The sequence below is a fragment of the Xenopus laevis genome, chromosome 3S, assembly GCF_017654675.1.
Source record: "Xenopus laevis strain J_2021 chromosome 3S, Xenopus_laevis_v10.1, whole genome shotgun sequence".
In the NCBI taxonomy this organism is placed as follows: Eukaryota; Metazoa; Chordata; class Amphibia; order Anura; family Pipidae; genus Xenopus; species Xenopus laevis.
The window spans coordinates 81,586,242-81,611,784 of NC_054376.1; the positions used below are offsets into that span (position 1 = coordinate 81,586,242).

Genomic DNA, 25,543 nt, shown 5'->3' on the forward strand with positions numbered 1-25,543 from the left:
GCACTATTGTGGCTTATCTATTGGCAATAAACTGCCTCAGTAGCTTTCCTTCTTTAAAAAAAACAAAAAAAAACATGGGACTCTGCTCTTCATGTAAACCTTTTGTATTGCAAAGAAACATGAGGTAAAAGAACCATTAGTCTACATGCTACAAAATGGGTGGTATCCCATTAGCAGTTCAGGTGGTTTTCTGAGTTCCAGTTCCATTGGCCTGTCCCTTGCAGCATATATAGATCATGGGAGCTGCTGCTGTTCAAATAAGCTCTTATAACAACTGAAAATGGGATTTGATTCCTCACATTTCACCCTTGTAATGAAATGTGCATTAGGTAAAGTATCTACATTCAGTTGTGCTCATTCATAATCAAGACCCAAGTGGCCAAAATATCTGAAAAAGTTAGTTCAAAAATGTACTTTGTAAAGCCATGGAAGCATACCAAGGAACGAATGCTTAGTTTATATTATATTATCTATTGCCTAAATATTATCCAATGCCTAAATGACATTGTAAAGAATCTTATTAGGCAAAGGAGTCGCACACGCACACCTGGCCTCTCCCAATAATTACGTACGGTGCCTGGGGTATAGGAGGACGGCCCCTCCAACATTAATGAGCATAAAATAACTCCAGCACACGTAGCATGCTCAAGGGATTGCTCCCGTGTTTAATGTCAATCCAACAATACAACGTTTCGGGGGCGTGCCCCTTCGTCAGGTGTAAAGAATCTTCCCAAACTGAAATATATATTTAAATATTGCCCTTTACCTCGAGCCCTATGTTTTTATGGTTTTTGTGTTCCCCCAGATCACCTGACCAGAAGTACTGCATCTTTAACAGGAAGAAGTGTGGAAGCAAAATGCCAAACTGTGTTAATTGGTGCATCTAACCCAACATAATATAGTTTGTGTGAACTTTGAATCGTAGGACCCCAGTGAGACCCCTAGTTCTTAAAATAGCAATTTTCGATTTAGGATTATGAAACTGCACATATTATAAGTGGCATTAAAATGAAGCAGGGCTTTACACAAGATATATTTTTATAGACATTTAGGTTGTGCAGGGGTATAGTTTTCCTTTAACATAAAGCTTAAAATATTTTAAAGAGATGGCTTATATAAAACACACGGGCAAGTTTGCAAATAATTGCATTCATTAAAGGCAAATAAGCATACTATTATAGGGTAAAGTGGATTGGCATAATTCTGTGCATGTCTCATAAGACCTTAAAAAGGTGCAAGGTAAAAGATCAATAGCTTGGGAACAGCCATTTTACAAAAATGTATAAATAGTTAAAAACATTTCATTAAACATTCCTGAAATATTCAACATTTTAGATCAATACATGATGGTTTCCTACCCATTATTCAGTGTACAAACCAAAAATACCACACAAGGTCAAAAATGATCACATTCTGTAAACATTTCTCAATTACAGATGCTAAAAACTGCAGTGAAAACCTTATAATAAGCATGCATCAAGCAATCTACAAAACAAAGCAATAACAAAGCAGTATTTTATTAAAGTTTATATAGAACAACTTGATTTTATGCTGGATTATTAATCGGTTCTGTGTGACTAAACAAATGACAGGAACAAATAAAATTAAAGATACACCGGCACACTGATGACAAAGGGAATCATCAAGACACCACAGCAAATTTCATTACACAGTAGAAAAAGTCGCTAACACTGCCTTAATATCAGTAAGGATTGTTAGAATAGAAGTGCTGGTAGATTTGTTTGCATGAAATTCAATACTATGTCACTACACAATTTATAGGGTATATTAAAAAGTTTTATACTTTGATACTGTATAAATATAGCTTACTGAACTGCTATTTTCTGCTAATGAGAAACTGAAAACACCACATCTACATTTTATCCTCATGCCCACTACACTTCCCAGTAACTAGAAGAACAACATTTAGTTTTGCACTTGTGTAGTAGGCAGGAACTACACTGACTAATTCAGAAGAATTCTCCGACATCAACTCTCTTGTCACGCAGTTTGCTCCTTGCCTTTGTTCGAGCTTTGAATGCAGCAGAGTTGTTCAAGTGCTGATGGAAAGGAAAAAGGGAATGTTATGCATGCAGATCAGTCAGCAGCACAGCAACTTATAGTGCAAGTTAGGTTCTAAGCACCAAGTATACTAAAAACATTACATTTATCCTTTTAGGACACGTTAAAATGATACAGTTGGCCATATGTGAAATAAAACTGGAAATATTTTGACAGAAGAAATTCATTCTGCGGCTCTTGGTATTAGTTACCAATGTCCTGCATTGTTCTGTGGACCTTAAGTACAAAGCATTGCAGCAACATAAGGTAGTTTGGATAAGAACAATGTTTTATCAGAGAAAGAAAGCAATTCTAAAGAAGCCGTATACAACTATTTACAGCTTTGTTCAGTGTGAATAAAAGGACATGTATTATGCTTTAAACTGTTTTTTTTAAAGAGGTTATTCACCTTACTAACTTTTAGTATAATGTACATAGTGCTATTCTGAGACAATTTGCAATTGGTTTTAATTTATTTGTGGTTTGAGTTTAGCTTTTTATTCAGCAGCTCTGCAATTTGCAGTTTCAGCATACTGGTTGCTAATGTCCATGTTACCCTAGCAATTGTGCATTGATCTAAATAAGATACTAGAATATGAGAGGATCTGAACAGAAAGGAGTAATAAAACGTACGAATAACAAAAAAATGTAGCTTTACAGAGCATTTGTTTTTAGATGGGGTCAGTGATCCCCATTTGAAAGTTGGAAAGAGTCAGATGACAAAGGCAAATAAAAAACTAAAAATAAATAAATGAAGACCAATTGAAGAGATCAGAATTGGCCATTCTGTAGCATACTAAAAGTTAACTTGAAGGTGAACCACCCCTTTAAGTTTTGCACCACTTCCAATTTTAAAGCACTAATGGATCACTGTTTTAAGACAAACTCCCCCTGTAATCTGGAGGATTTTTTAGTTAAAATAGGTAAGGCATTTTCAGAACAAGCATTATGCATTGAAGGTATATTGAAAGGTTTACTTCCCCATTAATGAAATGTTGCCTGTCTGGGGAAACGTCATACTCCCAATACATAAGAGTGCTCACCAGTACAAAGCCTGTGTTCCACACTTATTTTGAGGAAACTGGATTTACAGTGCAAAATTATTGGGTGGGCTAGAAGAGAACCTATTGGATAACTAGAAAGGGAAGTTTTAGAACAAACTTTATGTTGGTTTGAAAAAAACATTTGAAGTCCCTGAATGCAATCTGATTGGCTGTTGTTGGCTCCACCCAGTGGAGTCCTCCAGTGAACAACTGAGGAGTTTGGGGACCGTGGCATTAATACTGTGCAGCAGATTCAATTTTCCCATTGGGTTGTTCAGAGTGCTGCCTTAAATTAGACAAAGAACAGGATCACAAAGAAAAGCACAAGCAACCTGCTCCACAAAAAAGTGTGAGAGTTTGGGTGTTGTACCCCTAAAACTGTAGGAAAAGCATTTAAAACAATGGGGGCACTAAGAATAAGCAGAAGAATAAGTAAAGTCAAAAAACAATGTTGGTTTTTAAACCAACATAATAAAACTGCTACTTGAGGTCTGATTAAAGTAAACTTCTGCATTGAACTGGAATTTACCATGCTAGTACAAGGTCATGGAAGTTTAAAATGTGTCATTGTGTTTTAGCATTCTATTTTCTCTTCTACAGACCAGGAAAAACTTTGTACAAAGCCTACACAAAAACAGCAACAAGTTTCTATTACAGACAAACTCTATTCATTGATAGACATACCCTTTCCTCACGGGATACTTTCATTGCTTTAATAGTGGCAGTATCCAGCAGCAGCGGTGGGCCAAGCTCAAATATACTGCGCAGAAATACATTTGTCTAGAGAGAAAGGAATTCGTGTAAACCTTAGAAAACCATGTAATCATGTGGATTATAAACTTATTGTGACCTTTACCCAATAAACTTAATTTATTAATAAACCATGCTAAGCAGTTTCTCAGTATACATAAAAACACATTTAATGGCTTCAAAGTAAATTGTAAGTTGAATTGCTTTAGAAAGCAGTATCGATCCAGCTATTTCTATTTTATGCATTACTCAAGACTCCTGAAACAGTCTGACAATTTTACAGACCTGAAGGAAAACTTGACTTTTTAACCAAAGAAAATGGATAAACAAGCACTGCTTTCAGTTGCAACTACATTTACACAACTTCTCAATCACAGTTTAAAGTATATTGGGAAGTTGCTTAGAATTCCATTTTCTTTTTGTAAAAGAAAAAAAATGGTTGGCGATTCCTTGGAATGGTATACAAACACCCAAGAAATCTTCACACAACCTGACTATCTGCAGTTTCATGGGTGGCAAGAGACTCAGCAATCCAGCCAGAGTCCTGGATAGTAACAATGGGCAGGGTTTGGGTGGAGCAGGAGACGATAGGCAGCCATACAGGGCTCCAGGGTTAATTATGGCAAATATGTATTCAGTTTACTCATTTATCTTCATTAAGAGATTCATTTTGGCTCCAGAAGTAAGGTTAGCATGTTCATTCAGCAAAGTAACCCTGCAAAATTGTGATCAAATAAAGTGCTAACCATATCTGCTTCTACATCTTGTATCAGGGGTCCCCAACCTTTTGAACCCATGAGCAACATTCAGAAGTAAAAGGAGATTGGGAGCAACACAAGCATAAAAAAATTCTCAGGTGCCAAATAAGTGCTGTGATTGGCCATTTGGTAGCCCCTATGTGGATTGTCAACCTACATTGAGGCTCTGTTTGGCAGTACACCTGGTTTTTATACAACCAAAACTTGTCTCCAAGCCTGGAATTCAAAAATAAGCGCCTGCTTTGAGGCCACTGGGAGCAACATCCAAGGGGTTGGAGAGCAACATGTTGCTCACGAGCTACTGGTTGGGGATCACTGTCTTAGATTAATGTTCTGCTAAGTTTGATGGCACATGGGGAGATTTGCTGGCCATGGTAAAATCTTTGCTGCGTCTTGTCTCCTGAAAACACTTTAACATGAGCAACAATGTAAGTCAATATAGGCTTTGCCTCGACTAATAGTCACTCAGTTGCCTCATGAGGGAAACACGTGACTTTGGAAAACCAAGTAACACGTTTTTCCACAGTGGGAAAGTATTTTCAGGAGATGGGTCACCTTCAGTGGTGCATTTTAGCACAGGAAAAAACTCCTTGCCCCCAATAGTTTCAAAAGGGATGAAGATAAGGATATGTAAACCAGCTCTAACTTGTAAACTTACCAGAAGGTGAAACTGCATTCCAGATCCAAAAAGCTCCTTAAAGGTACCATATGTAAGCCGCTTAACCCAGCTGTCTATATGCATGCGTTCCCTTCCAAATCTTATCATTTCTGGCTGAAAGTCCCCTTCCTAGAAAAGGATAGAAAATGTTTACTGGAGGTTTGTTCAGTATCAGAATATTTTACACACACAAAAAATGTAATTTAAAAAAAAAAAAAAAATCAAGATTGCATTACTACCTTCTAGCAATATGCATACATTGTTACAAAAAGGTGTGTATCCCTTGAGTAGGTTTACTACTTAATCTCAAGGACGTCGATGGGCCAAAAATTTGTGCACAAATATTTAGACCTTGTAGTGTTTGCTTCAGCTTTTAAAGGGGGTTGTAAACCCAAACCACAGTAAATGTAACATGAGGTGTAAAAGTACTGGGAGAGCAAAGAATGTTAGGATCATTGAAACTCTGGACCTTTAAATAGCTGTTGAGCCAATCTTGCTTTTAGGAGGCTAAATATCACAGAAAACACAAAAGAAATGTACACTGAAATGTGCTCAGATGAAGTTAACCAAGATTATGCCAATTCATTTTTGAGTTGAGATCCATTTTTATAAATCAGCCTTTTTTGCAATGTAGGCTTTCACATAGGGTTCTGTGGAGACCACTTGTGTAGTAGATAAAACGTATTTTGAGGAATATTGTAATAAATATTACCTCTATAGCTCGAAGGACATCTCGAAAAACAGATCTCTGCTTTCTTCTGTCTGTCTTTGCTCTGTGTTTATTGCAGTCTGTAGCCAAAGATTTCAATGTTTGTGTCAAGGGTTCCAAATCTTCAAAATAAAAATCCTGAGCAATTGAGAATAAAGTACAAAAGTTATAAACAGAAGTTTTCACTTCTCATTTAATGCATACAGCAAACTTGTTTAACCATGCTACAGTAATGTGTAGCACCTGAAAGTGAACTTGTCACTTTAAATTTCAGTATTCTATTTAATTACAAGCGTATTGTATGCTGTTTAGTAATTAAAACGGTCTGGGCATTCCATGCTCCAAAAATATATTTAAAATCTTGAGTTACTGAAGGACATGGCATCAACAAAGCTATATGTAGGTTGAGACAAGAGGTTTACAATCCCTCATGCTAAGCTATTTCTTTTAATGGGCTTTCAAGTGTGAGGTATAACATAATTCAGACAGCACCTCTAAGGGTAATGGAACATTTTATCCGCTGGCATTGAAAATACCCATCTACTCCAACCGCACATTTTTGTGCAAAAACCCACTCAGTTTTTCGACAGATGCTATGCCCAGAACATGTGCTGGGAATCTGCAGAAAATATGGAAATCCACTGGGGTATCTTTAGAGTAAACGGATCTTAACTGATAAAGGGCTATGGAGGTCATGGGCTGCTACAGAATTCTAAAGAAGAACTATGGGGATTTCACACATTCTCTTTTGAAGGATAATCAACAGGAAGCATGTTTAAACTACTCTTATCCTTCCTGTATCCTTAGGAAAAAGCTTACGCAGGTTGCCCTGAATTAATTTGGCATCTTTATTAGTAACTGCCTTCCCATCTACGGCATTCCCGATATGAAAGCCAAAACCATTGCTTAGCAGCAGAGCATAATGTATATTTACACTACTAGCAATAAATTTTAAAAAATCATTAAGGGATACCAAAATAAGCTAGTAGTCTCTTCTCTGGATATATTTAAAGCATTTGTTTGATATGATATTATGTTGATATATTTCAGATTAGTCCCAAACAAAAAAGTAAAAATGTTCCTTATTTACTCACTGCATCTGCTTCACGTGCCAGCTCAAACAAGAGGGCCAGAGTCTCCCCAGCAGCAATTCTCATATTCACTTCACAACAAGCTAACAGACGTGGAAGTTTACGGAGATGTCTGAAAAGCACACAATCCAGTTAGTCATGCATTGATCTATAAAAAAAACCCCACAAACACTCATGTAATTTCTAGGCACATCTTTAAACGCAACAGCCAATTTCTACCCTATATAAAATGGGTAAGTATATGTAGAAGAAAGTGTTCACTGCATCCACACTAAAAACCCTGGAGCCCAGTACAACATTTTAGGGTAACACTTTCCAGGATATGCAACCTGTGAAACTGTAACAGAACACACAATGTGAAGAATTGCCACTCAGTGAGTATTGACCAGTTAGATTCATGAGCAAAATAAAGTGACTGTGTAGGTTTCATTATAGGATAAACTAATCATCAGGGTGTCAAATATTAGGAAATTCCCAGTGGTTACCCCATCTTACCAGATACCTCAGGTGCTTGTTTGCAAAAAAAAAAAAAAACTGCACTGGTCTGGGGTTTTCTATAGAAGCTCTTAGACTTCGTTGCAACTTTTGTCTTTTGTTCTGGTCAGGCACAGATGGCTTTTTTGCTTTACTGTGCATGCACCTGCCCAGGCCAGTGGGAGAGACAGAAGTAGGTGTATGTAACGTTTTACTAAAACTGTTGCTTCTTAGTGACAGAGGAACTTTGCAAAGAGGCAGGATTCCCTGGTAGCAAGTAAATAAATAAATGGATTGCGCACTCAGACTTGTATAAAAAGCCAAAATGTATTAAATCATATCAGTAAACTTTTTGATTCATTTTGTATTTATACGTTTTTTGCCCCTGATTAAGACCACTGCGGTGGTCGAAACAAGTTGGGTTTTCTGCGATGTTGTAAGTTTTTACTGATAGGATATAATAAATTTTGACTTTATACAAGTCTGAGTGTGCAATCCATATATTTATTTATATGATACCTATCAGGAGGCAGCCCCCCTTGGATTAGCACCTCAGCATGGCCCACAGGGTGTGCGCCTTCCAAATGCTAATGTGTCCCTGGTAGCAAGGACTGTACTATATGCTACTCAAAAGACGAGCAAGTTGCTGTTGTGTGAGCACAGGGACTGTCAAAAGGACAGAGTAATTTTCATTTGGTTGTACAGGATAAGTTCGCCCAAATGTGGCAGTGTGTCCTTTGAGGACAGATTATTTGCCACAAAGACTGCCAATTTTAGGTTTTTGAGGATTCAGAAATATTAAATTTGCTTTCTTCTAAACACTAATTTTACTGATAGGATATAATAAATTTTGACTTTATACAAGTCTGAGTGTGCAATCCATATATTTATTTATATGATACCTATCAGGAGGCAGCCCCCCTTGGATTAGCACCTCAGCATGGCCCACAGGGTGTGCGCCTTCCAAATGCTAATGTGTCCCTGGTAGCAAGGACTGTACTATATGCTACTCAAAAGACGAGCAAGTTGCTGTTGTGTGAGCACAGGGACTGTCAAAAGGACAGAGTAATTTTCATTTGGTTGTACAGGATAAGTTCGCCCAAATGTGGCTGTGTGTCCTTTGAGGACAGATTATTTGCCACAAAGACTGCCAATTTTAGGTTTTTGAGGATTCAGAAATATTAAATTTGCTTTCTTCTAAACACTAATAAATACACAAGCAAAGATCTTGTTGAAACCCTATGTGCCTGTCTCTAATCTGTTTTAAAAGGAGCTTCCACTACCTTAAAAGCAATTCCTCACAACTGGTATAGTTGTAGTATTTGCACAGAACATGGTAAATCTAAAGAGTTGCCTCTATAGTGGCATTTCATTTAATGCCTTGTTTTGATGGTCATCATTCCTATACACAAAGTGTTCCATAACCACAATTGCAGCTTATTAAAATTGAACCACAAGTCAATTTCTATAAAAGGAGGAAGATCAAACCTAAAGTGAGACCGAATGCAAGATATATAATTAAAATTCCTCCAATGCAGTATTACTGCAGTCCTTAATCACTGCAAGGAATTAAATTACATGGATTGCTGTACTTTACTATTAAGTGTATTACATATTTACCAGATAATGTACCTACATGTCAAGTTTCTTCTTTACTTCACTGTTATGGCAGATCGTCAGCAAAAGGGTCCATGATTGGAGAGCCTGGATGTGAAGTGCTGAACAGTTATCAGCTCCACCCTCTGAATGATACTGCTTTGTGAACAGATTCTCCATGCACTCCATTGTGGTGTATAAATCCTGATAAGATAAGGAATTAAATAAAAAAAGAAAGAAAGCCAGCAGTCCTACCCGATTCATATACAAAAGACATTTACCTCAACATCATCAGTAGCAATGAAGCAACAGAGTCCGAGATATGTAGCACACTGTTGAAGTAAAGAATATATTTAGGCAAATATAGTCAAGAGTTTTGTCATTTATGGTCATTTCACCCATATACGTTTGTACAGTGAAATGAAACAAAGTTCCTCTAGGACAGTGATCCCCAACCAGTAGCTCGTGAGCAACATGTGGCATGTTTTGGTTGTATAATAACCAGGTGTACTGCCAAACAGAAACTCAATGTAGGTTGACAATCCACATAGGGGCTACTAAATGACCAATCACAGCACTTATTTGGCACCCCGGGAACATTTTTCATGCTTGTGTTGCTCCCCAACTCCTTTTACTTCTGAATGTTGCTCACGGGTTCAAAAGGTTGGGGATCCCTGCTCTAGGACCATGGTGCTACACACAACATAGATGTAGCAGACAACAAGTGCAAAAATATGCAACTCCTGCAAGACAGGACAGCATAGTGCAGGGACAAGACAGTACACACTAGGCAGATGTAATATGTTAAGTAAATAATGCTAAACGTCAGACATGATGGGTGTATCATTGTGATATGATAGTACTAAGAACATGATAGAGATTTATTTCAATTCAAGATAAGAGTTATTTGCACTCATAATTAATGGTCTAAACAGGAGTGTAAAATCTTAAAGATAAAACCTTTATTCATCTAGGTACAGGTTTTAAGAAACATTTAAGATAATCTTTATTTGTGACTAGATAAATAGATCAGAAAGCCATAGGGTAGGGGCACACTGGGCGATTCAGGGAGATTAGTTGCCTGGCGTCTTTGCGGCGACCAATCTACACAAACACTTTCCCTCCGTCTTGCGCCGGCTATAACAAAAAGTTGCCGGCGGCATGGCACACACGGTGCTTCTTATTCTGAAGTCGCCCCACGAGGAAACTTTGGACGACTTCGGAATACGGAGCGCCGCGTGTACCATGCCACAGGCGACTTTACATTATAGCCAGCACAAGACAGAGGGAAGACATTCGGGGAGATTGGTCGCCGCAAAGATGAGTCGATTAGAGGGGAGATTTAGTCGCCTGTCGACTAAACATCAACCACAGAGACCAGCACAATGCATAATTTATAGGGCAAATGGCACTTCAAGATGTAGAGTGGGTCAATGGTCCACTTGTCAGCACCATATATTACACAGAATGTTAAGAGTTGAAATTTTGGTTGCTGCCGAGATCAGTGATCTAAACCCCCATATTAAAAATGACATTTACTATAAAAATTAAGATAAATTGAAAGTATACAATATTCTTTACAAGCAAACCTCCCCTTTTAAATCACGTTTGCCTTGGAGTTGCAGCTATTAAATAAGAGCCATCTGCTTCAGATACTTACAGCTTGCCGTGCTTGTGTGTTTGCACTCCTATCACAAACAATGGTTTTTAGAACTGGAGCAACGGTTCGGAATACTTCCTCGCTTTCAATTCCTGATCCAAGCTGACAACAAAGGAGGCAAGCAAGGGCTGCTGCTACCTGCTGCTCTTCACTTTTCCCTGGAAACGGATAAGATTTAAGGATTAGCTTCTCACTTTAATGAAACGGCCTTATGAACTTCTGACTTTTTTTTTTTCATCAGAGTTTATAGTGGAATACTCTGCATGCTCTTACAAATGCTATATTCAGTATTGTGTGGTACAATTTTATCCAACTACTTTCTCTGGTTAAGGATGCGGAATACAAAAATAAATTTAGAAAACTGTGCAGGGGTTTGTAAATAGTTGCATCTTTGAGTTTTAAAAAAAGAACATTTGTCACTGGCAACAAATTGGGTAAAATCCCTTCCAAATTCTGGGACTGATTTTGCCACTCACATGCAGGGCCAAATGGAGTTTATCCAAGGCAACGATCGGATCATACTCTGTGACCACTGTTCCCTCTAAGCTGTGCACTTGCAGATGAATTTTGAGGCCAGCGCACAAAGAATTGTGTGAAAACACAATTTTGAAGAGTGCACACCATTCTAAAAACCGCACAAATGTTTTTTTGCACATGACCAAGAAGCAATTAAAGGGAACATTGATTACAACCTATATGGAACCAGTTCGACAAGGACTGCTGTATCGATGCTGATGTGGTCCTTACCAGACAATTTGCAAACCTGCCTGTACTGGCCATGCTATAGCTAAACTGAGTTATTGCTGATTTAGGAAACAAACTTTAACCCTTTCCCTGCCAGCCGTTTTGTCCTAGATGCGAACATCTACTGCCAAGCAGTTTTTAGATATTTTGCACTCTTTCACTTTAAGGGCCTTTCCTGGGGTGGTCTTTTAGTTAACCCAGGAAAACAATATATTGTTTTTTTCAGGACAACCTGAACTTTCACAATATGCAAGAATTTTGGTGTAATTCTACTTCTCTAAAAAAATATTGGATTCTAAGTGTCAAATAAAATGAAAAAAATCATGTTGCACGAAGAACAATCACATATATCAGAAACATCATTCATTTTACGTACGAGAACACAGCTGATTTAGAAAGGTCTATGTCTCCTGAACGCGACAATACCAAATATATATAGTTTTATGGAGATTTCTCACTTGTATAGCTCAAAATCTACAAGCAGTACACAACCAAATTTCCAAAGCAACACTCCCCAAACGGCATACTTTTGATTTCAAGGCCAAACATTCCACTAACAGTAGGTTTACCCAAGAAAACTACCCATTACTAGAAAGAACAGATTCTGGTGAATCAAAAATGGGTAGAAATATCTTTGTACTCCAAACCACCAAGTTGCAATTGTTTCCTAAAGTTATAGTGTTTTATAGAAATTGGTGAATTTTTTGAAAAATGACCTCAAAGCTTCCACTCTACAGCAACATATCTCCCACACATCATTAGGTATCAATGTAAAACACCCCAAATATAAAATCCTGGGTCCACTGAACAGTTTGATGCCCAATATGAATAGATGTACCCAAGCACGTGGCATAGGAGGCCCCAAAAGGAAGACCCCCCGTTTGTTCTGTAATTTCAGATACTGCAAAATCAACACATTTACATCGTTTTGGGGGGCGGCAAAGGTAGAAAACAGTACGTTCACCCCAGAAAACCATATATTTTCGGAAAGTACACATTCCCCTGAATCTAAATTGGGTATGCATGTCTTTCTACGCCAAAGTACCAAGCCGCAAATCATTCCTAAATTTGGTGATTTTGGGGACATTTCCAAAAATGACTTCAAAATTTCGACCCTGCAGCATCGTATTACCCACATACTTTTAGGTATCAAGACAAATCACCCCAAATATGAAAGCCTGGGGTCCTCTGAACAGTTTGATGCCCAATATGTATAGGTGTACCCAAGCACGTGGCGTATAGGGGCCCCAAAACGAAGACCCCCATATGGTCTGTCATTTCAGGTACTGCAAAATCAACACATTTACATTGTTTTGAGGGGGGCAAATGTAGAAAAAAGTAAGTTCACCCCAGAAAACCATATATTTTCGGAAAGTACACATTCCCACGGATCTAAATTGGGTATGCATGTCTTTGTACTCCAAAGTACCAAGCCGCAAACCATTCCTAAATTTGGTGATTTTGGGGACATTTCCAAAAATGACTTCAAAATTTCGACCCTGCAGCATCGTATTACCCACATACTTTTAGGTATCAAGACAAATCACCCCAAATATGAAAGCCTGGGGTCCTCTGAACAGTTTGATGCCCAATATGTATAGGTGTACCCAAGCATGTGGCATATAGGGGCCCTAAAAGGAAGACCCCATATAGTCTGACATTTCAGGTACTGCAAAATCAACACATTTACATTGTTTTGGGGGGGCAAAAGTAGAAAACAGTAAGTTCACCCCAGAAAACCATATATTTTCGGAAAGTACACATTCCCACGAATTCAAATTGGGTATGCATGTCTTTCTACGCCAAAGTACCAAGCCGCAAATCATTCCTAAATTTGGTGATTTTGGTGACATTTCCAAAAATCACCTCAAAATATCTACCCTGCAGCATCGTATTACCCACATACTTTTAGGTATCAAGAGAAATCACCCCAAATATGAAAGCCTAGGGTCCTCTGAACAGTTTTGATGCCCGATATGTATAGGTGTACCCAAGCACGTGGCATACAGGGGCCCCAAAAGGAAGACCCCCATATAGTCTGTCATTTCAGGTACTGCAAAATCAACACATTTACATCGTTAGGGGGGGGGCAAAAGTAGAAAACAGTAAGTTCACCCCAGAAAACCATATATTTTCGGAAAGTACACATTCCAACGAATCCAAATTGGGTATGCATGTCTTTCTACGCCAAAGTACCAAGCCGCAAACCATTCCTAAATTTGGTGCTTTAGGTGACATTTCCAAAAATCACCTCAAAATATCTACCCTGCAGCATCGTATTACCCACATACTTTTAGGTATCAAGACAAATCACCCCAAATATGAAAGCCTAGGGTCCTCTGAACAGTTTGATGCCCGATATGTATAGGTGTACCCAAGCACGTGGCATACAGGGGCCCCAAAAGGAAGACCCCCATATAGTCTGTCATTTCAGGTACTGCAAAATCAACACATTTACATCGATTTGGGGGGGGCAAAAGTAGAAAACAGTAAGTTCACCCCAGAAAACCATATATTTTCGGAAAGTACACATTCCAACGAATCCAAATTGGGTATGCATGTCTTTCTACGCCAAAGTACCAAGCCGCAAATCATTCCTAAATTTGGTGATTTAGGTGACATTTCCAAAAATCACCTCAAAATATCTACCCTGCAGCATCTTATTACACACATACTTTTAGGTATCAAGACAAATCACCCCAAATATGAAAGCCTAGGGTCCTCTGAACAGTTTGATGCCCAATATGTATAGGTGCACCCAAGCATGTGGCATATAGGGGCCCTAAAATGAAGACCCCCATATAGTCTGTCATTTCAGGTACTGCAAAATCAACACATTTACATCGATTTGGGGGGGGCAAAAGTAGAAAACAGTAAGTTCACCCCAGAAAACCATATATTTTCGGAAAGTACACATTCCAACGAATCCAAATTGGGTATGCATGTCTTTCTACGCCAAAGTACCAAGCCGCAAATCATTCCTAAATTTGGTGATTTAGGTGACATTTCCAAAAATCACCTCAAAATATCTACCCTGCAGCATCGTATTACACACATACTTTTAGGTATCAAGACAAATCACCCCAAATATGAAAGCCTAGGGTCCTCTGAACAGTTTGATGCCCAATATGTATAGGTGTACCCAAGCATGTGGCATATAGGGGCCCTAAAATGAAGACCCCCATATAGTCTGTCATTTCAGGTACTGCAAAATCAACACATTTACATCGATTTGGGGGGGGCAAAAGTAGAAAACAGTAAGTTCACCCCAGAAAACCATATATTTTCGGAAAGTACACATTCCAACGAATCCAAATTGGGTATGCATGTCTTTCTACGCCAAAGTACCAAGCCGCAAATCATTCCTAAATTTGGTGATTTAGGTGACATTTCCAAAAATCACCTCAAAATATCTACTCTGCAGCATCGTATTACCCACATACTTTTAGGTATCAAGAGAAATCATCCCAAATATGAAAGCCTAGGGTCCTCTGAACAGTTTGATGCCCAATATGTATAGGTGTACCCAAGCACGTGGCATATAGGGGCCCTAAAAGGAAGACCCCCCCTTGTATGTTCTGTCATTTCAGGTACTGCAAAATCAACACATTTACATCGTTTTGGGGGGGGCAAAGGTAGCAAAAAGTAAGTTCACCCCAGAAAACCATATATTTTCGGAAAGTACACATTCCCACGAATCTAAATTGGGTATGCATGTCTTTCTACTACAAAGTACCAAGCCGCAAACCATTCCTAAATTTGGTGATTTTGGGGACATTTCCAAAAATGACTTCAAAATTTCGACCCTGCAGCATCGTATTACCCACATACTTTTAGGTATCAAGACAAATCACCCCAAATATGAAAGCCTGGGGTCCTCTGAACAGTTTGATGCCCAATATGTATAGGTGTACCCAAGCACGTGGCGTATAGGGGCCCCAAAACGAAGACCCCCATATGGTCTGTCATTTCAGGTACTGCAAAATCAACACATTTACATTGTTTTGAGGGGGGCAAATGTAGAAAAAAGTAAGTTCACCCCAGAAAACCATATATTTTCGGAAAGTACACATTCCCACGGATCTAAATTGGGTATGCATGTCTTTGTACTCCAAAGTACCAAGCCGCAAACCATTCCTAAATTTGGTGATTTTGGGGACATTTCCAAAAATGACTTCAAAATTTCGACCCTGCAGCATCGTATTACCCACATACTTTTAGGTATCAAGACAAATCACCCCAAATATGAAAGCCTGGGGTCCTCTGAACAGTTTGATGCCCAATATGTATAGGTGTACCCAAGCACGTGGCGTATAGGGGCCCCAAAACGAAGACCCCCATATGGTCTGTCATTTCAGGTACTGCAAAATCAACACATTTACATTGTTTTGAGGGGGGAAAATGTAGAAAAAAGTAAGTTCACCCCAGAAAACCATATATTTTCGGAAAGTACACATTCCCACGGATCTAAATTGGGTATGCATGTCTTTGTACTCCAAAGTACCAAGCCGCAAACCATTCCTAAATTTGGTGATTTGGGGGACATTTCCAAAAATGACTTCAAAATTTCGACCCTGCAGCATTGTGTTACCCACATACTTTTAGGTATCAAGACAAATCACCCCAAATATGAAAGCCTGGGGTCCTCTGAACAGTTTGATGCCCAATATGTATAGGTGTACCCAAGCACGTGGCGTATAGGGGCCCCAAAACAAAGACCCCCATATGGTCTGTCATTTCAGGTACTGCAAAATCAACACATTTACATTGTTTTGGGGGGGGCAAAGGTAGAAAAAAGTGCGTTCACCCCATAAAACCATATATTTTTGGAAAGTACACATTCCTGCGAATCCAAATTGGGTATGCATGTCTTTGTACTCCAAAGTACCAAGTCGCAAGCCTTTCCTAAATTTGGCGATAAAAGCAACTGTTTTTACATTTCTGAAAATCGCCTAAAAATATTGCAATTGGCCGCATTTATCTCACCCAATTTCTTACATACAATTGTAAAACACCATAAATATTGATGCCAAGGGTCTACTGAACAGTTTGATGCCCAATATGCATAGATATACCAAGGCAGCTGGCATGTGCGGACCCCAAATAAAAATAGTGAATATGAGTTTTCTCCGCTGCCCATTCGCCTTCTGTGAACATAGACCCTTGACTTCATATTATTTGCCTCAAGACCCTCCTAACAGCAATGACCCCCCAAAACCATACATTTTTGGAAAGTACACATTCTGCCGATTCCAACAAAGATAACGACGTCTTTCTACACGAAACTACCAAACTGCAAAGCTTTTCTAAACATATAGGTTTTTACAACATTTCTGAAAATCGCCTAAAAATGTTGCAGTTTGCCGCATTTATCGGACACAATGTTTTACGTACAAAGAAAAATCTCTCTAAATATGGACGTCAGAGGTCTAATAAATAGTTTGATGCCCAATATGTATAGATTTACCAAAGTATGTGTTGTGTATGGACCCCAAATGAAAAACGTAACTATGAATTTTCACGCTAGCCAACTAAGCTGCAGAAAAGAGAACCCTAACTGTACGTTATGTGCCGTAAGACCCCCAAACTGTAAAAAGACCCCCAGAAACCCATATATTTTTGGAAAGCACATATTTTGGCGGATCAAACTAAGTAAAATCTATCTTTCTATACCAAAGCACCAAACAGCAAAACGATACTAAAGATACATAGGGAACAATAATGCAGGGATAAAATTGCAATAAAACCACAAAAATAGCGTAAATCAATGAAATAACAAAATAATTGTTCTGACAGCGTAATTAGTGGCCGAAATCGATTATCCAATAGTCACGCTGCCAAAATAACACGTTTTTAGGCAAAAAAAACAAAAGATAACAGTATAATGAATTCGTAAAAAAAAAAAAAACACCTGTTTGTGTATACATATTTGTGCACTAATAAAAGTTATCTGAGTGTGCAAATACATGTAAATAAGTGTAAATAAGTGTAAATAACTGTACAAAAGGGACCAAGTGTGCTAAAATTAAAAAAAAAAAATTTAAAAAAATTCCAATCTTTACTAAAATGCATAAATGTACTGTAAGTATGTGTAGGTGCAGGTAAGTGTGTAAAAAAACGTGCACTTACCGTTTTTGGAGCAGGAGAATCGCTGTCTTCTTTGGAGGAGTCCTGGCAGCGTGTCTGCAGAGTTGCTGCGCAGCAGGAAGTGCGTGGGCGGCTCTGCAGGCAGGAAGAAGGTGAGTGTAGTAGCAGACGCTCCATGCGATGCGTCTGCTACTTTGAAGTCGGATCTGCGACAATCGAGTCGCAGATCCGACTTGACAGCCCCCCAGCCTCGTTGCCTAGGGGGCTGTCTTCTCTCCCCACTCTCTGCGGAGGCGGCAAAAGCCGCCGAAGCAGAGAGAGCGCTCAGCTGCTAAAGAACGTACAATGTACGTTCTTGGCAGCCTGAGCATTTGCCTGCCAGCACGTACGCCGTACGTGCTTGGCAGGCAAAGGGTTAAACCTACACTGCAAAACCTCAGTACCTGTTAATATATCTTACCTTTTTTCAGGCAGCGTTCAATGCTATCTGTTAAGGTCATTCTTCTTTCCGAAATAAAATCATAAAGTATCTTAGATGACAATCCAGTCTTCAGACCTTCCAGGGCAGCTTGCCTCGTCTTTGCACTGTCAAAAAAATTGGGAGTTAGAGATAAAATTTGAGAAGATAAACATTCAGCAAGACACTAGCAACTCCTTTGGATATGGGGGCACAGACCAAAAAACCTTAATCAGATAATCAGACTAAAGAGGCCTGGTTGCATGGATACAGACTAATTAGTTCTGTTGCATCACCACCAGTGTTTTTATGATCTTTGACTAACACTAGATGAGCCAGTTGAACTGCACAATAAGCATGTGGAGTGCCACTTGCTCTCAAAATAAAGTCTAAAAAGATAGCAGAAGTAGCTTCTGTGAGCAAAATTAAAGGTCTGGACCATTACTGAACCTGGGGACTTTTACATACATAGTATTTCTGCCCATTTTTAGGTTTAACAGTAAAAGCAAAACAGCCCATAATGAAGTTTTAGGCTCATGAAAATAGCTTACCTTTTATCCATTGTTAGGTCAATTAATCCTTTTAGTTTGTATTCAAAGTCTTCTTGGGCAGCAAACTCATCCACCTCTGTACCTGTCAGTTGCATAAGGGATAGGTTACAAAAAATTTAGCAAACCAAAACATTAGGCTGAGGGCAACACAAGGCACAGTCTCTGTAGTCAGCACAGGCCAATACTGTGCCTGTCAGTGTTATGGAAAAGCTGAACAGATTGGAGCATATTGGCTTCTCTTCACCTGCAGGGAAAATGCAGGAAAAGAAAAGAACAGACTGCATCGTGTGTGCCCTCAGCCTTAGGCTAAAGCCACACAGGCAGCTTCTCTGCCTGTGTTTAAATGCAGGTGGAGAAAAAGCTGATCTGCTTCCATCTGCTCTGTGGTAGAAGTACAATGATGGGTGTTTAATTCCACTTTGTGTGTCCACAGAGCAGATGGGAGTGGATTGGCCTGGTGTGCCATTAGCCTTAAGCAGCTAATAAGCCAACCTACCATCTTCAGCAAAGCTGGCAACATCACTGAAGCTACTGCAGTGGCTCATGGTTTCTATGGAGGAATCATCATCGCTAAATGCTTGAACATTCTTGTGCTGGCCACCTACAAGGTAAATATACATTAATGTGCTTACATTTATAAATGTCATCACAGATTTCTATTCCAATGCTACTAAATACCATGATACAGCCTCAAAAAAGAAACCAGAGACAGATATTGGGTGCTGACCCATGTATGGGACCAAATGAATGGCTTCTGTGAATTATAACCAAAGGGCTATATCCTACCTATTTGCTGGGGACTTCATATGTAGACAGCACCCCCACCCCACAGTCTAAATCAGGGATCCCCAACCTTTAGAACCTGTGAGCAACATTCAGAAGTAAAAGGAGTTGAGGAGCAACACAAGCACGATAAATGTTCCTGGGGTGCCAAAAAAGGACTGTGATTGGCCATTTAGTAGCCCCTATGTGGATTGTCAACCTACATTGAGGCTCTGTATTCTGGTCAACAATATGGGTAACCAAAATGGACAATGATCTGTTTGATGACTGCAAACTGAACATGTTTTATGCTGCTTTACAATTAGAGATAAAACCATTTCTCAAACTCTTATTATTAAAAGATATGGAACCAGTTCTACAGAATGCTTGGGAACCTGGAGTTTTCCATACCTTATACTCTAAAAAATAAATGTAAACATGAATTAAACCAAATGAGATTGATTTGCATCCATAAAAGGTTTAATTACATTAGTTGGGATCAATTAGAAATTACAAATTATTTCCTTGATCTCTATAAACAAACAGTAACTTGTACTTGATCCCAACTAAGATATACTAATTGATCCCAACAAAAATATAATCGTTATTGAGGCAAAGCAATCCTATTGGGCTTAAACAATGTTTAAATTATTTTAGTAGAGGTATGGCGATCCAAATTACACAAAAAACCATTATATGGACTGCCCCAGGTCAAACATTCTGGGTAACCTATACCAATACATGTAGAAAAAAAAATGTCTGCAAATGGGTATCACTTAAGAATTCAAGTTGTGTCATGTGCCAGCCACAGTGCAATTCAGATAGGTGCGTTGCTGTATTTCTATTAACCCTTTAAGTGCCAGCCGTTCTTTGAACATTTTGTGCTCGCTCGTTTTAGGGGCATTTCCTCGGGGGAGTTTTTAGTTTACCTAGAAAAACTATACATGGTTTGGTTTTTTTTGGGGGGGGGGGGAGAACCTGAGCTTTCTAATCTAAAGGATAAAATCATAACCAATTACCAAGGGTATCCTTTGTGTGTTTTTTGAAACTAAAATTAAATTTATAATGCACACTACATAGCAAAGTAAATAAAAACATGATATAATCATGCTGTTATGGATAAACATCAGCATCAGTGGCTAGGAGCTATGGTAACCTCTTGTCTCTCAGGCCCAATTGTACCACAGTCAACACTGACTTAAAGGACCAGTAACACCAAATAAATCGAAATATTTAAAAAAAAAAAATGTAAATAAAATTTAGTGTTGCTATGGTTTGGTAAAAAATGTGTTTGCTTTAAAGACAACTATAGTTTATGTAAATAGGCTATTGCATAGCTATGGGGGCAAGCCATTCAAGCTAAAAAAAAAGGAGAAATACAATGGGATTCAACAGAGTGCATCTATTAACTGCTATGTAACCTGTGCTTTTTAATTATTTTAAAACTATTTTTGATGTTACTGTTCCTTTAAGTAGATAAGAGGTAGAACAAACCCATAGTGAATCAGCATTACATCAAGGGCACACAGTGAATAAGCATGACAATGTTCAAATGTGAACAGAGCTGACTCATCTAATAGTTAGATTGACAGCACTTTTTTGAGTTGACAGCAATGCAGTGCACATTCTGACCAATGTAGCAGTTTGCAAAAACAAGTGGTATTTTTACAGACTAGCAACCAAGCAACTAAAAATAAAAGGCCTCAAGATTAGTACCAGTATGGGACCGGTTATCCAGAAAGCTCAAGACCTGGGGTTTTCTAGATAACGTATCATTCCGTAATTTGGATATTCATACCACTAGTCTACTAGAAAATCATTTAAAGGAGACATATAGGATAAATAAAATCCCTAATTTTGTAGGCAATTATAAGTAATATATGGTGTTGCGGGGGTGGACAAGGTACCGTTTTATTATTACAGAGAAAGGGATTTTTTATAGAGTATATAGGAGACAGCGTTTCTGTAATTCTGAGCTTTTTGGATAACAGGTTCCAGGATAACTGATCCCCTACCTGTAGAAGTCAATTCAAAAGTTAGATAAAACCAAAAAAAAAACCAATATAACAAAGGCCCAATCACTTGTAGACTTAATTTTACCTCCAAAACCAGAGGCCTAATGCAAAAGATCAAGCTTAATGCAATGGATCTGCAAATATTTCAGCAAAGAAAAATGTGGCAAAAACAGAAATGTTTCCATTGAAAAGCTGATTTTCACAGTAAAATAATTACATTTTATGTATTTTTCAAACAAACGAGTTTTAAATGTTTCTAAGCAGCTTATACCAGTTTGTTTGCTGTGCTTCTAGTGCAGAGTACTGAAACAATGTTGCAAGGCAGTGGGCAAAATGCATTTAAAGAACTGAAAGATTCCGGTTATTGTTTTATGTGCCCTGAAAACAGGATGCTTTTTCTCCCTCATAGGAAATCTCTGCAGGGAGCAATAAAGTGCATGAAAATATTTGGCCCTCCTACTTCTCCACGTAAAACACTTAAAGGGCACCTGTCACCTTAAATAATTCCCAGTAGAGTTTAGGGCTAATAAGAGACTGCACCCCAACTGGGGGAAGCTTATTTTTTGTTTAAATTGCCGCTGCCAGTGCTAGACTGTACACACTAGGAAGAAGGTCCCAATGCTGGCCATGATGGGGCACATGCAAGTATATGAGTATATATCAGAAGCATATGAGCACTACACAACATGGCCTCTCACACTAGCAGGGGAATTAAAAAATTTTTTTTATATAGATTTCCTTCAACTGCAGTGTGGAGACTATTAGTCTGCATCTCTGTGGGAGAAACAGTTTTAGGGTTACAGGTGCCCTTTACCATGCTGCAATCCCAGATAATGTCATGAAAATTCCTTCTTTGACATTTTTACAAAGAAATGTCTTGCAAACAATTACAATTAGCTGACTTTTCTGGGTAATATGTTGAACGGAGGGGTATACCTCCCCTTTAAAATCTTAAGTACAATGAATAGGGCTTGAGTTTAACAGTTTTGACTATTTTAATCACTAAACATCTATGGTTTATTGAGCTAAACAGGGAAACTGAAGCGAATTAATTTGTTTCTTGCAAGGTAAATATTTCCAGAATAAAAAAAATCCTTCCATCTACCTTTGTTGTGACTGTTTTGTAAGCAGGAGTCCATAACACAGGGAAAAACTGCACTGGTAATTGTTTCTACCTTATGAAAAAATAAATAGGATTGTATGATCAACAAAAGCCCTAGTCATTGAATTTATGTTGAAAAGGAGAGATATGGTCCTGTTAATTTATTAATCTTACAGACCACAGTGGTGGACAATATACTCTCCCTGCTAACATTTTGGCACCCTTTCTCCATTCCTCTGGAGAGAAATTAGCATTAGTTTGTGACATAAGCACCAAGAACATAGATATTTTTGCATATGTGCATTCTGCTCAACTTGCTTTTTAACTCAGTTCTGAACATGTTTCTTTTATCTGGTCTAGCAATTGGACTCCTGTGCCCTCACTTTGTTTTCAAATTCAGAACTAGAAATGTGGCTTATAGGGAATTGAAGACAAAAGTAAAAGAAATATAGCCTTTAATCTTGAAGGATCTGTAACAAATTCGAATGCATTCATAGTCTATTTGCCCATAGGCTAACTTTAAAAACAAATGGCATTTCAGCCAACAGCAGACAGGACGCTTTAATGCCAATTCTATACCAATAAAACAAGCATAACCATTATGGGAATGGCTTGAAAAAGCTTCATGCTTAGTTTTGACTGGAATTGTTGAGGGTAGCCTATACCACGCAAAAGCAAGCCTACATACTATATCGATAATAGTGGGATGTAGGCTACTCATAGCAAAGACTTATGGGCCAGAAAGCAGTAGGCTCTACTAATAAATAACACAAAGCATTCCAGACAACTTCAAACAAGCCTGACATCTGCCTGTGAACATAAAGCAGAATTTCTATTCAATACTCGCTTAAGCTTACTATATACTTTTAATATAGACTCACTCAGATCGTGTCAAACGAGCGGATTCTTTGCCTAGCTATTCAAGCAATTAGATTGAGAACTGAATCAACTAAACTGATGAAGACCTCGCTCTGATTTAATTTTAAAACTTGTTGGATTGACATCTGCCTGATTTTTCGGCAGATGTCTGTCAGGCAAGACAGTTGGCGGGCAAAATACACAGGCAAATAAGCTGCTAACTCAGTTTGTGAGCAGCTTCTATTGGTCCGATTATGGCCACCTTTAGGGGTTTTGTACATAAATAAATCAGTATACATACACTATTGCTGGAGGAAAGGACCACATTCTTTACTTTGTTAGGCTAAGGCCACACTAGGCGATAGCGCGGCGATTTGACTCGCGGCGACTTTTCGCCGCGACTTTTAAGCCGCAATCGCTGTGGAAACTTTTGCGCTGGCGTCTATGGGGAATCGCGAAAAATCGCCAGCGTAAAAACACACGCGGCGATCTTTTCTCTACTGTCGCTCGAAATTGCCTCGCTAGGCGATTTCGAGCGACAATAGAAAAAAGATCGCCGCGTGTGTTTTTACGCTCGCGATTCCCCATAGACGCCAGCGCAAAAGTTTCCACAGCGATTGCGGCTTAAAAGTCGCCGCGAGTCAAATCGCCGCGCTATCGCCTAGTGTGGCCTTAGCCTAATAGTACCTATGCCTGGGCTAGTGCTCCTCAGCACCTGACCAATGGGGCCTGCAGGCTGAAAGAGCAGATACCAAACAAGTGGCCATACATGTTATTAGGGATGCAGCGAATCCACTGTTTTGGATTAGTCCAAAGCCCCGAATCCTTCGTGAAAGATAATACTGAAGCGAATCCTAATTTGCAGGGGTGGGAAGGGGAAAACATTTACTTCCTTGTTTGGTGGCAAAAAGTAAGGCGACTTCCCTCCCCTAATTTGCATATGCAAATTAGGATTCCGATTCAGTTCGGCTGGGCAGAATCCAAATGCTGCTGAAAAAGGCTGAATTTTGCTGGATTTAATCCTGGATTTGTTGCATCCCTATATGCTACAGCCAAGTTTAGTCCTTTGCTCCCCTTCACTTCAGCAAGTGCACCATGCACTGCTAGGGTTGCCACCTGGCCGTATTTTACCGGCCTGGCCAGTAAAAATGATGGCTGATCCCAATGTTATTAATAAGGGAAAAAAGATATATATGAAGGCTGGTATTTTTTTTTCCAGAAAAGGTGGCAACCCTATGCACTGCCCAACATGGAGCATCAGCAAATGAAGTTTCCAAAGACATCTGATACAGATACACATATAGCAAGCTTTAGCCACCAATTAGACGACTGCTCAGCCCAGATAGGGGTTACCAGCCAAACTTATAGCCGTAGCCACAGATGCAATGTCCATATTACACAGCAACTAGCGGGTGTTGTACATAGAAACAATTCCTACAGATAAACAAGTGTGCAATGTAAGCAGCTGTTCAGCACACAGTACTGGCTCAATGGCAAAACGAATAGAACTAATCTTTATACGTGTAAGCGCTCGAGAGAATGATCCGCAGTCTGACTCATTTTACAGCCTGTCCATTTACAAGCCAGTCGTTTTATTACTAAGCATCGTGTTGTGTATATGGTGGATGACACGTGACCTCGTGACTTCAGGGAGGCTTCCTGTACAAGCCGGGACTTTACAGACCAGTCCATGTCGGTATTACTCCCACCTTGTAATACAAATGGATTTACTTTATGCAACGTCACAAGTGCTCTGACGTATACATCACGAGAGGAGTGCCGGCATAATGAGCGCGGATACTCAAGGATCTTGTAGTTCTCCTCCCAGCGTCACTACCAACAAACGACGCATAACAAGGGCGCGTGAACCACGTTTCCCATCATTCACTGCGCGGTCCCCCAACTAAAGGCCCAAACGCCGGGCACTCACCCGCGGCCCGGTTACTCCTCTTCGGTTTCGGCATGCCTGCGGAGCCGCACCACTACCGTCCTTCTCGTTTGTCCGGATAGCTGTAGGCCGGGCCTCTCGGTTCTCTCCGCGAGTTGGAGTCAAAGTCAGCCGATGGAATAACACTTTTTACTAAAACGTCTCTCAGGAATCAGTTTAGAATCTTCTATCGGAACGGGGTAGAAATGCCTGAATGTAGAAGTGACTGAAACTCCGGTG

General features: G+C 39.2%; 1 protein-coding gene across 1 annotated transcript; it reads right to left on the minus strand.

The window, feature by feature from the left end:
• Positions 1–640: 640 nt before the first annotated feature.
• On the minus strand, positions 641–25,536 carry ifrd1.S (interferon related developmental regulator 1 S homeolog). Its single transcript, NM_001086507.1, has 12 exons — positions 25,307–25,536; positions 19,136–19,240; positions 18,640–18,721; positions 18,092–18,216; positions 10,801–10,958; positions 9,422–9,472; positions 9,181–9,344; positions 7,074–7,182; positions 5,983–6,117; positions 5,271–5,399; positions 3,789–3,884; positions 641–2,060 (listed from the first exon to the last, which is right to left on the minus strand). Exons 1-12 carry the CDS (start codon positions 25,338–25,340, stop codon positions 1,971–1,973), a joined length of 1,278 nt encoding a protein of 425 aa, NP_001079976.1. The 5' UTR covers positions 25,341–25,536; the 3' UTR covers positions 641–1,970.
• Between the last annotated feature and the right edge of the window lie 7 nt (positions 25,537–25,543).